At 45.6% G+C, this 11,790-nt stretch overlaps 1 protein-coding gene across 4 annotated transcripts; it reads right to left on the bottom strand.

The window, feature by feature from the left end:
- Window positions 1–2,012: 2,012 nt before the first annotated feature.
- Window positions 2,013–9,978, bottom strand: ubxn4 (UBX domain protein 4). 4 transcript variants are annotated; one of them, XM_040201259.2, is made up of 13 exons: window positions 9,615–9,978; window positions 9,002–9,104; window positions 8,648–8,676; window positions 7,996–8,114; window positions 7,516–7,669; window positions 6,154–6,256; window positions 5,905–5,959; window positions 5,394–5,558; window positions 4,736–4,851; window positions 4,127–4,229; window positions 3,738–3,869; window positions 3,109–3,314; window positions 2,013–2,649 (listed from the first exon to the last, which is right to left on the bottom strand). In XM_040201259.2, exons 1-13 carry the CDS (start codon window positions 9,694–9,696, stop codon window positions 2,511–2,513), a joined length of 1,506 nt encoding a protein of 501 aa, XP_040057193.2. In that variant the 5' UTR covers window positions 9,697–9,978; the 3' UTR covers window positions 2,013–2,510. The 4 variants fall into 4 exon arrangements, with proteins under 4 accessions (XP_040057193.2, XP_040057192.2, XP_040057194.2 ...); XM_040201258.2 differs by having other exon boundaries at window positions 3,109–3,317; window positions 9,615–9,858; XM_040201260.2 differs by having other exon boundaries at window positions 3,109–3,317; window positions 5,394–5,555; window positions 9,615–9,856.
- Between the last annotated feature and the right edge of the window lie 1,812 nt (window positions 9,979–11,790).

Raw genomic sequence — 11,790 nt, 5'->3', positions numbered from 1 at the left:
CCGTGGCGCCATGCTGAGGCTGGTGTTTCCATTCCATACGTTGGTGCATCAATCTGATAAGCTCTAAATATAAAACACATCTGCTGAATAAGGCTTACTCTAACTGGTTTAAAAAAAATACAGATTTATAGGTTTATACATTTCTGGCAGAACAAAATAAAAAGTTCCTCACGTGCCTTACTCCCATAATGAAACGCATCCACGTGAAAAGTAGCAGTTATGACCTTCGTCCCAACCCCTAATGGTTTGCTTAGCTAGAATACGTTTTTCCAACTAACCAAGTGTTTTTGTTGCCTGAATCCACATAAAGACGAATCATAAACACATGTGTGATGTCCAGATGATTGTAGATACGTTATTTGTCTTCATTCAGGTCATCAGCGCTTTCTTTCTTCAAATAAATGTAATAGAATTCCAGCATTTTACTTTTTCAGAACTCCAAAGCAGAGCCTCCAGCCTTCAGCCCCCTTGGCGGTGGACCGGGCCGGTCCCCCATCACCGCAGGGGCGCAACCGAGCGGTCTCAGAAAGGGGACGGTCCGGCCTACTGGGTCACTTCCTGCTTGCGTCATCAGCTTTACCTCCACTGCTTCTGTTGCCTAGCAACCTGCTGCGCTTAACAATAAAAGCCTTAAAAGCCGAAAGCGTATAAAGTATGTAGGTGGGCAGCGTGACGGAGTGAACACCGGTTACCAACGTCACGTTACTTCACTGATAACATTTTTATCGGTGAATTCCAGTGAATTCTATTGCTTAAAGTTACATTTAAAAGGGAACGATTCTGCGCTGTCGGATAACCCACCTCCGTCCTGAATCCTCGTCGGCCCGCACTGCATGCTGGGATATGCTGAGCCTCAAAGGACAGATCCGATGTGTCCTCCAAGCACCTGGAGGGCTGCGTCCCTCGACGGATCGGGACAGGCGAGTCGCACCTGAAGTGACGTAGGCGTCCTTAAGGATGCAGCCGTAGCGACTTTGAGACACGGCCCATGAATCTAACAACAAAATGGCTGGACCCCTGATGGTGCCTTGTAGTCTGTCCCTGTCCTGTCTAGTGGCCGATCCAAACCACATAGTTACTGAAGAACAGAGAACAGACTGGATGATGGCGGGCAGAACAGGACCAGCAGCTCCTGAGGGAGGATGAACCTGAGCTTCCTCGGCTGGGCCTTCTTTCTGGTGGTGGCCCACATCCCATCCCAGGAGATTCTGGATCCCAAAAACCTGCAGGTGTCCACAGGAGGCAGTGGTCAGAGTTTGGATTCAAATAACCCGGGACGATGGTGTTGGAAGCAGAGGTCCATAAACAGAACCTGTGACTTTTTCCATGGTGAGTCGAGGTGGTGCAGGTGGTGCTGACCTGCATCACCTCGACTTTTGATGTTCTATTGATGACAAAAGAAAAGTTTCTGCCCGACAGAACCTCAGAAGTCATGTCTGAAAAGACATCAAAGAATGGAACTTTCCACATTGTGCTGCCTAAAGACGTCATTTATACCTTTTAGTACATTTGGGCCTCAGACACACACTAGAGTGGATGATGGGAACTAATGCGTTTCAGTGGAAGCATGAAGACGTAAGGAAAACATGCGAGAGAGGAAACAAGCATCGAGTTTATGAGAGCAATAGTTATCCTCACAGTATCTTCTCTCTGTGGCCGGTTACCGGATTAACAAGTTGCATTGAGTATTTATACGGTGTTCTGCTTCAAGGCACAAGATCCACTTCTACCAGCAGATACGATTTTATGATTCATTCATTATTTGTGTTTATGTATTTTTATTGAACACAGGACATACGAATCCCTTCAATGACATGTTGAGGGGAAATGAAATAATACGTTGTTAAAACCAATGTTCTGGACTTGTGAGCTGATGTCTTCTCTTTTCCACAGTAGAAACCATGGTTGGTCTCCAGGTAAAACATGAACCACAGCTTAACCATGAAGTCCAGACTCCAAATCCATGCCGGCCCGGATGTCACACAAAGCATTTTCAGACACATTTCAGGGGCTTTTTGAAAAACAGGCTGCTTTTATTTTCATTGTTGGAATGAGAACTACACCGAGAACAGAATACCAAGGTGTGCCGGTTTGTTGGTGGACCGCCACCTCTGTAGAACTGAAACAGCAACAGATCAAATATTTCATACATTTAAAACAAAAATGTAATCATCAAACCATTAGGTCATAGTCTGCAGGGGTCACTGGCACTCAGCAAAGCACTTTTCAAAAGTTAAACATTTCCAAAACACAATGAGTCAGTTTATTGTGGAGCCAGGCTCAGATTACAACATCTTCATACGCTCATTGACCTCAGCGCGTTTGATCCCACTGACGTGGTGGAGCCTCAGCCCGGGTTAGGAAACACTATCATGTCATAATCAACACAAAAACAAAGGATGTTGTGTTGATTATTGGAGATGTACCCATGCAGACCTAGAGACAGGAAGAGGAGGAGGAAACAGAAACCGTCAACTGGTCATCCTGAACTAATCACCACTGTTCCGGCGCTACATCTGCTGGGTGGAGTTCCCATTCCAGGTGTTGTTCTCGTCCTCACTGTCCTCCTGAGTCCGCAGCCGGCAGACTTTGCCATCCTTCGTGAAGTCCTTGGGACGCTTCTCCTCAGGCTGCTTAGAGTCAGTTTCTCTGATGGGAGGACACAAAGCGACTGAATCACCACAGACAGAGTGATACCAGGTCACACCACAGCAAACGGGAACCTCAGTGGGCTCCATTGGTGGAGAATGAGTCAGTCATGGACTTGGGATGCGTTACGGCCTGAATAAAATGGGTTACAGATCATTGAATGAGATAAGAGCACCACGGCCCGATCAGTGAGCAGCTTCACCAGCATGACGGGACGTGGGGGACGTCCCACATCCAGCGGATGAAACGGGATGCGATTGGATCGCTTTCCTGACTTGTTGTTTGTTATATCATCATCATCATCATCATCATCATCATCCATTATTATCGTGTGTCAATCCACTCCTTGCTGCGCGCGGCGGTTCCACCCCGACACGTGCACATGTGCAATGACTGCTACCCCCCCACGTCAGCCGGTCCTTGCGCCCCCCGCGTTGTGAACCCAGGGGAAGCACTGACCTCTTGGCTTTGTCGGAGGCCGCGTTGGCGTAGGAGCCGGACGGCTGGCCGTGGCCTCTGGATTCCGCTCCAGCAGGGGGCGGGCTAGCAAACAGGAAGGCACTGAGGAATCTCCACACAGCCAGCAGAGGGTAGAGGAGTGTGCCCAGAACAGCCCAGAGACCACCATCAGAGGACTGCATCACTGTGTTCGCGGGCCGGCTGGACTGCTAGAGGGCAGAGCATCCGCATACGATGAGGCAAGAGGACGTTGAAGGAATACAAAGCTGCGCTAACCACATGGGGGGGACGGACACACGCATGTAGGTGAGCATATTATACCACATTCAAAATGAGATATTCTCCTGTTGTTTACAGGAGAGATGAAGTCAGGAGGGACATCACATCTGAAGCTGACTGCTCTCATTTAGTAGACGTTGTGACAAGTTATTGGACAAGAAATGAATAGAATCTAGAAAGTGATCCAAGGTGTGTGGATTTACTACTGATGAATATAGAGGGGGAACTTTAGTAAAACATGGCATTAGGCCACACTCATGTCAGGTGTCCCTCCTGAGCTGCTTTGGTCTATTCGTATGCTTCAGGGCCCACGTGGTCCCGGGGAGGAAGAAGGACTCTGGTCTACTCACTGGGAGAAGCACGATGGAAGCACTTGGAGCCAGTTCCAGCTCCAGCAGAGTCTTGTCCAGGTCTTCACTGGTGAACTCCCGCCGAGGGAACATGGTTGCCAGGGAGAAGTTTCCGTAGCGGTTTCCTACTTCCTAAGCAACACAAAACTTTACTAGCAAATGTGACCTGCTGTCTGACGTGGAAGCATTGATGTTCTCCATCATACCTCAGACCCTAGAATATGAACACAAGTGTCACAACAGTTGATGGGAATGATCCAGTACCCCAGTTCTACGATTAAAAGCTACTATATGGTGTTGGTAAGTCCTGGATTTCTAGAGGAAGGAGTTCTTGTTCCCTTGAGGAAATCAAACATGGATGGAGCAGCATGAAAGGACTCGGGTCAGACCTGAACAGCAAAGTTGCGAGCTTCCTGCAGTCTGCTCTGGGACGGGAACTGGTTGGTGAAGGCCGAGCCGTCTGGGAGGCGGAACTGTATCCTCGCAATGGTGCTAGAGGAAGAGAGTGTGTTACTCGGGACCAGCAGCCGTTTGGATTTGGTAAATGAGCCCTTCATTAGTAGTTCTACACCGGTGGAAAGGCGCTCTAGACAGCATTAAACAATGAAAGCTGTGTCCTGTTCAGGTCCCCCTGAGCGGAAAGAAGCCATCCTCAAAGTGTACTCGGAGCTTTGCTCATTGTGGCTGCGTGTTCGTCCTTTAACTCTGTACGTGGACATTTCTTAAACATACGGAGCTTCTTTCTAACATTGTTCATCATTCTTGAAATATTATAAAATGGATGGACAGAATGCCAACAACTGGCAATTTAAAGGATTCATGGGGCAAACCTCTTTCAATGTTCCCTGTCCCTTTAAATCCCTTTAAATGTTTCCTGCTCATTTTCAGCAATGAGCATCTTTTCTTCTGCCGTTTAGATTTTAAAATGACTTGTGTGTAAGTGGTTTTAATTTGCCTACGTGGATACGTTCACTCCAGCATGATAAAGGCTACGATACCTCCTCTCCCTGACCACGGCCTCCTTCTGGGCCTGCCTGGCCTGCAGGACGGCCTGCTTGGCCGTCCGCTCCTCCTCCTGGGTTCTGGCATAGCGAGCTGCCCGGTCAGCTCGGTCCTGCAGGACGAAGGTTTAATGAATACAATCAAATCAAATTGAAATGTGATATGATCCTGTTGAACTCACACCAACAGTCAGAAGCAAAGCGCTTTTGAAAAATGACGAGACTAATACGGTTTGTACATTATGTTTGTCATTTACATCATCCCACGTACAACAAGCTGCAATACATCAAGTATATCAAATATATTGCCATAGCCCCAAAGAGAGACGGGTCTAAGCTGGATTCTCATAGTTTTTAGGATCTTGGGGGACACGGTCTGGAAAATCTTTGAGATAAGTGATTGCACACTGCACAATCACTGCACCGATTTGATGTATTTATGATGCTCGTGTTGGCTGTGAGTTGAATAGGGCTGCAAACCTCCATATGAAAGATGAACAAGCGATTAACCAGTAGTGTGTCCAGTACATAGAGATGTAGAAGAACAAAGAATTGTCCACAGTTATCCTCAGTTTTCTTTGAAGTCATATAGTAATGTCACAAGTGGATCCAACTTAATAGTTAATCTGTGACGTGAAGGTAGAGACGTGCGTACCAAAGCTATCTGCTGTCTGACTCGCTCCCTGGCAGCCTTTTCCTCAGCCTTCTCCTTGTTCCTTTCTTCCAGGAGTCGCTTGGTCCTCTCCTCTTCCTGCTTCTTCTTCAAGTCCTGCACATCCTTCCCCATCTTCCGCCGCTCTACTTCCACTTGGATCTCCTTCTGAATCACAGGCAACACGAGGAGGTCAGAGGTCCTGTTTGAATCCACAAATTCACGCACTGGCACAAAGTCTGTAAACTAACTGCTTTTGTAAACAATAGGCCTTTGTTAGCATTTTCCTTTTACTAAAGTGACGTTTGCTAAGCCGTATGACAGCAGCCTGGGCTTATTACTGGAAGCTATTAATACGAGAGCTTGTATAAAGGGAAACAAACTTTGACACCAGAAAGTCGGATGTACAAGTACCAAGTACTCCAGACTACACAGAGAGCCACAAGGACTGTGTGCCAAGCCTCCATAGAAAAGTATGCAGTGCTCTTGTGCCCGTTAGAGGCCATCGCCTTACCTCTTCTTCTCCCTTCTTCTTTTGTTCTCTCCTCTCCTCCACTTTCTTAGTTAACCTGACGGGACAATACGAGAAAACGCCTACCTTCAGAAGGTCAAGTGAACAGTGACAGGCTGAGTGAATGCCACTTCCTTCCTCACATTGATTCCTTTCGGTTTAAATATCAATCTCACGATCAATCTCAGTATGTTCGACTGAGACAGACCATCGCAAATGAGAGCGCACATTTTCTGTCTAAGAGGCTCCTACCTTTCCACCCTGGCCTCCAGGTGGCCTTCACTCTGAGCAGCATTCTCTGCAGGAGCCATTGGGGCTGCAAGGCGGCCGTCATCAGCTGTGCTGGAGAGGGATGCTGCGAGAAAAGGGCGGAGTTAATGAGTTATTGACAACTTGTTAGCACAAAACAACAAAGTGTATTCATTCTCCATCCAAAGATCTGTCAAAATGATGGCTAATGCTTGCTTGTCATACAAGTATCTAATGGGATTTTTCTGTGGCCTTTATGAAAGCGATGCTAGTATTTAATGTTGAAAGAATCAGACTCGGACAGATAAGTTTGCAATGACCCATGAAGAAATCTAAAGGACTGGACGTGTAAATATGTGACTCCACGGTGAGCAGAGAAAGCTGTTGCATTATTCTCTGATAGCCTTTAAAACAGTCCACTGTACGGAGGTAAAACGAGAACGAGTGTAACTGTAGAAACGCCAACAAGTATTTAAGGCACTATAAAGGAAACAAAAGTTGAATCTCCTGTAAACAAAATGAGTTGGTTGCAATAATTACTTCGATGTAGATTAAGAAAAACTAGTACTAGGATTTTAAAAAATCTTGGCAGAAAATGTTTGTGAATGTTTATAGCAGTCTTATCTGATCTCACTGCCACAGCTGTGCATCACGCGTATCGCTACAGATTCACCTTTACTCCCCCAGACATGTCAAACTCACTCAGTTTCTTATTTGGCCCTTTCTGTGATCGGGTGTGACAACCCCAACATCTGTTAGATACATATTATCTGATAAACACAGCTAATGTTAGCTTAAGCCAAAGAAAAGAAAGAGTCATTAATGCACTTCACTCAGCTGTGATATCACAAATATAGCAAAAATGATACGGGTGCATGTCTCCTCTTTCATATACAACATTAAATTAAATGTACGTTCAGAGTAAAACATTCAAAACCCTTTTCCCCCCCAAACTGACCAACGTAAAAGGACTTTATCACAAACAAATCAATAAAGAAAAGATCCAGGACAAATGTGCGCTGGCATCTCCATAAGACATCTGATATATAAACTATATCAGATGGTCGAAGTGTCCCTGAGCAAGACACCTAACCCCTGATTGCTCCCCGGGCAAAATGTAAAAGCCATGGGTTAAAAATGAAATGCAAGTCACTTTGGATAAAAGCGTCAGCCATATGACCTGTAATGTAATGTAATGTCATACAGTATCTCAGTCTGCCTTCTACACATCTAGAAACATGTTGGATCTCCTTTTACTCCCCATGCTGAAAACGGAAACGGATTAAAAGCAGTAAATTATAAAATAATGATGAATAAGGTGCACTAAACTGTCCTTTTGAAACTCACTGGATGTGATCCACTCACCTGTTGCCATCTGTGGCACTGCTGCAGGTTCTGTGTCCGACCCAACAAGCGTTGCTGGAGCTGGCACTGGAGTGGTGCTATAGAGAGGGGTGGTCTCCACCGGACCACTTGCCGCTGGTAACACTGCATCACCTCCAAACTGCTGAGCATGCATCTGTCAGAAGAAAAGGCAGAACCATCATCAGAGAACATCATATAGATATTGAGCAGATACAGAGGCAGTAGCTCAGATGTAATCGAAAATAGTGATTGGACATGATTGTCTGGAGAGACTTTCATGTCAATCCACATAACAAGAAGATTAAAAAAAACCCGGTTGAGATATTTCGATATGGACCAAAGTCATTCCTTTGACTAGCCAACACACATTTCCATCCCCAGCTGCTAGCTGTTTCTTGGGGTACTGCGGCCGGCTAGATAAAACATGCAAAGGGCTCGAGCAAACTGTAAATCCCTGTGAACGAATATTTGTGGCCGTACCTGCTTCACCCTGTTGATTCTTTTCATGAGTTCTTCAGCAGACACGCAGCCGGCGATGACCTCCAGGGGGATGCCGTTCTCCCCGATAAAGAAGCTAGAGGGTACGCACACCACTGGATCTTCACGCAGGTGGGGGGGTGCTGGTTAAGGATCAAGCTCCTGGCAAATTTCATTTGTTCGCGGTCTTGCATGATAAATAGCACCCTTCGCTGAGCATATATCATTCCACCACAGTCATCGAGATAAGATCATGGCTTATTGAATTATTGAAATGCGCTGTCAAAAGTCTGACTCAAAGTTCTAGCCACGAGATAGTAAACAAATCACACCCAGACGACTCAGTTTGTCCATGTATACTTTAAAGTGAACATTCTGCTAAAGGGCAGAGAGACTAAACCAGCCTTACAGGCCGCGCATTAATCAGGTCATTCTGGAGGGAATCAGTCCCACTGGGCCCCTTGAACATCTAGTAGCGCGTCTATTTGTGGTACCTAGTGTCATGTTTACAGGGTGCAAACTCCTGCCAGAGAAGATGATATTGTTAATGTTTGAGGGTTTAAATGATCATTTCCTGTGTTATTCAGCCTATGAGTAAAAGTAGGTCCACGCTATTCATTCAGGTTGGAAATATATAGGATTACAAAAAAGATACAGATCTGTGAGAACTGCACACATGGCTCACTGTGGAAGAAAGATTGCAGCATTATGTTGGATCTCAATAAACATGAACATTGTGAGCAGTGAAAAGTAAACCAGAGAGGCTTTCTGAGGGGCGGACGCAGACAAACTGGCAGGCGAGCAGCCAGGGTTGAGAACACGGAGGTAAGGGTTAGCTAGGTAAGCTAATGCTAACTAGTAAACTACTTGGGCTCGGATTGTTCAGGCATCACACGCTGTGGGGGGACATCGTGTGTTGCTTAGGGGAGACTGCCATGGGGACATGTTAAAAACAGTAAGTTACTTTGCAAATACAACGTAGCTGTACATGTATGAAACACGTCGGTACCTCTTGGCATCGACTCTGATGGTCACACAGCAGTTCTTCGCTTCCTCTGACACTTTGTCATCCTCCCAGCTGGCGATCAGCTGCCCGGACAGGTCGTCTGTCCCTGAGGACAGAGAGCAGAGACACAGCCTGGAACAAGTCGGGACGCTTCACGGAGAGCTATAGTTAGCTAACTCCGTCACGGCTAGCGCTGCTGCCTGTGATGCAATAATAACCATGGTGGTGACTTGACCTTTTCTTTACCTCCCAGCCGCGTAACCATCTGCCCAACAAAGTCACACCAATAACCGAGGGGCACACTCATTTATCTGCTCCCATCATTAGTCCTTCGTCCTCTATCGACAGTAAATGGACGTGGGGACCAGTACGGCTCCATAGGCCGGTGAAAACACTGTGAGGGAGCAGCGTAGACGTTAGCTTGTACGCCATAGTTATGTTACCGTTTCTGTCCTGTCGGCGCGTTCCACTATGCACAATGACACGTATCATTAGCAGCTGCTTATGCAAGCTGGCTAATGGTTTAATGCTATCGCGCTAGCGCGTTAGCTTCCCATCACTCGGTACCTATTGAGGCTTGAATTAATTTAGCTAAGTTAGCTAACCGGACACGTACCTGTAATGACAACCACAAACACGCAGCTCCGCTGTTTCGCTAAGTTAATGGCATCAGGAATTGAGCCCTCAAACCAAAGCATCTTTAAGAGTTGTGTTTTCTGTCTCTGGTTTGGTGACACTTTGCTCCACCAAAACTACATTCATGAAGTGACGTCAGTCCGTCTGCGTAAACCGAGTCTGCGCAGCGGGCAGTGCGCGAGGCGGGACTGCGCAGGGCCGTGCACGTCACGTGATCCTCCTGTGTTTATCGTGCACGGCGCTCGCCACCGTGACAGGGTGTGGAGAAGTTAAGCCTAGTTTATGCTTCTGCGTTTTCAGAGCGACGCAGACGCGAGCGTCGCTTTTCACACCTCCTTGCGTGTGTCGAGCCATTTTTCAAGCAACGCAAGCCGCCCGCAGCGCACCAGGCTGCGATTGGTCCGCCGCCATTATTAAAACGAAGGATGTTTACGAGAGAACGGATCAGATTTAAGAACGTCTGTCGCTTAAACAAGCCGTCATTGGCGGGTTGTATAAGCGGGTTGGATTCACGGAGGGAGATCGCCGCAAACGCCGGTTTGCCGGTCGAGAGGTAAACAAAGTTGTGGAGGAAAATACGGGACAAATGTGTCCGCGATGAAAAGCAGCAGTGTGGATGCACGGGGCAATAACGTCTATGATAAATAAACAAATAAATAAATAGACGTGACTCTCTAGGTCGTCTTCAACAAAAACACGTCACTCCACCTGTTGTTCTGGAGGTGAATTGCTCTGCAACGCACGCGAGACTTTAGAACCATGCATTGAAACGAGTGCGTCGACACAGACGCAGAAGCATGCGCCTGCCCTAAAACTATCCAGGAGTCATCATAACATCATGAAAGTGATAATGGTTCCGCACCTTCCTGGATTCCCAGGTTGTCAATCAATGCATTCTTCTATTGAGTCCGCTTTTGGCCTTTTCTCAGCCTGCAAAAGCTTTAAAAGGGATGAAAAGATGAAACGTTTTTAAAAAAGGTTCAATGAAGTCAGGTTGTAAAAATAGCCAGAAATGAAGATAACATCAAGAAACTGAGACTTGTGCATTCCTGAGGTAATTTGATGAAAACACAGTCAACCAATGGGCTCTTCGAAGCTGTTCGTTTTAGGCATTCATCATGACACGACATTCCTCAGCTAATAGGTTGATGAAAACACTAAAGCATTCCTCCATAATGTCTGTTTTAGGCATTATTTTACCCTGCAAAGGCTTCAAAGGTGATTAAAAGGTTAAAAAAAACTTATTTTGAACAAAAAAGGTTGTATAACTATACAGATGTCATGATAGCATCATAAAACTGATACGTACATTCCTGAGTTCCACAGGTTGATGAAAACACAAATTGACACATTGATGTTTCATCCACCTTTTAGCCAGTTGAAAAGACGTTGAAATGAGGTCTTATACGTTCAGACCTAATTTCAACCCAATTTCAACGTTGAAATGTCGTCTTGTGCTCACCGGGTGCCTTCTGCTTGGCCCAGAACGTATCCTTTTCGGCAAAGAAATCCACCCAAAAAATTCACATACATACATATATATGTATAGACACAAGTAAATAAATAGTAAACAATTAAAAATATAAAAGGGACTAAGTTGTTTAATTGGTTGTGTTAGTTTAATGGTTCATAAGTTTGAAAATGGAAAAATGGACACAAGATAATGTGAGTCCATGTGTGTTGATCAAGCGAGTACTAGAATGCCGACCACTTACATTTTGAATAATACTGGGATAATGTGAAACATATTGTATTACACGTGGGTGTGTTGGGTTATGCAGAAATAGGGTCAAAACCTTTCATTCCAGGATACATAGCCGCTTGAATAGCGGACTAACACTTCACTCCTTATCAGAGGGGTACTCCTGCACATTCACGCCTTTCTGCTCTTACACTGTAAACCCAAATTAGTTGACTTTACTCGCGAATTGTGTGGAAATCCGTTGCCCTATCCCACTTTAGTTTTTACACAACCTGAAACTAGAAATGTTGCGTTGTATTAACGTGGAACTGTAAGTTTTTACACAACCTGAAACTAGAAATGTTGCGTTGTATTAACGTGGAACTGTAAGTTTTTACACAACTTGAAACTAAACATGTTGCGTTGTATTAACGTGGAACTGTAAGTTTTTATACAAGCTGAAACTAGAAATGTT

Source organism: Gasterosteus aculeatus, chromosome 16, assembly GCF_964276395.1.
Source record: "Gasterosteus aculeatus chromosome 16, fGasAcu3.hap1.1, whole genome shotgun sequence".
NCBI lineage: Eukaryota > Metazoa > Chordata > Actinopteri > Perciformes > Gasterosteidae > Gasterosteus > Gasterosteus aculeatus.
The sequence above is the reverse complement of the archived record's forward strand: the minus strand, read 5'-3'. Positions and strand labels throughout refer to the sequence as shown.

Coding starts and splice junctions, on each gene's coding strand:
- ubxn4 (XM_040201258.2), bottom strand. CDS start 9,696: ATGCTTTGGTTTGAGGGCTCAATTCCTGATGCCATTAACTTAGCGAAA. Junction 8,677..9,001: donor ATCAGAGTCGATGCCAAGAG/GTACCGACGTGT, acceptor TTTCTTCCACAG/TGAGCCATGTGTGCAGTTCT. Junction 5,960..6,153: donor CTGGAGGCCAGGGTGGAAAG/GTAGGAGCCTCT, acceptor TTGTCCCGTCAG/GTTAACTAAGAAAGTGGAGG.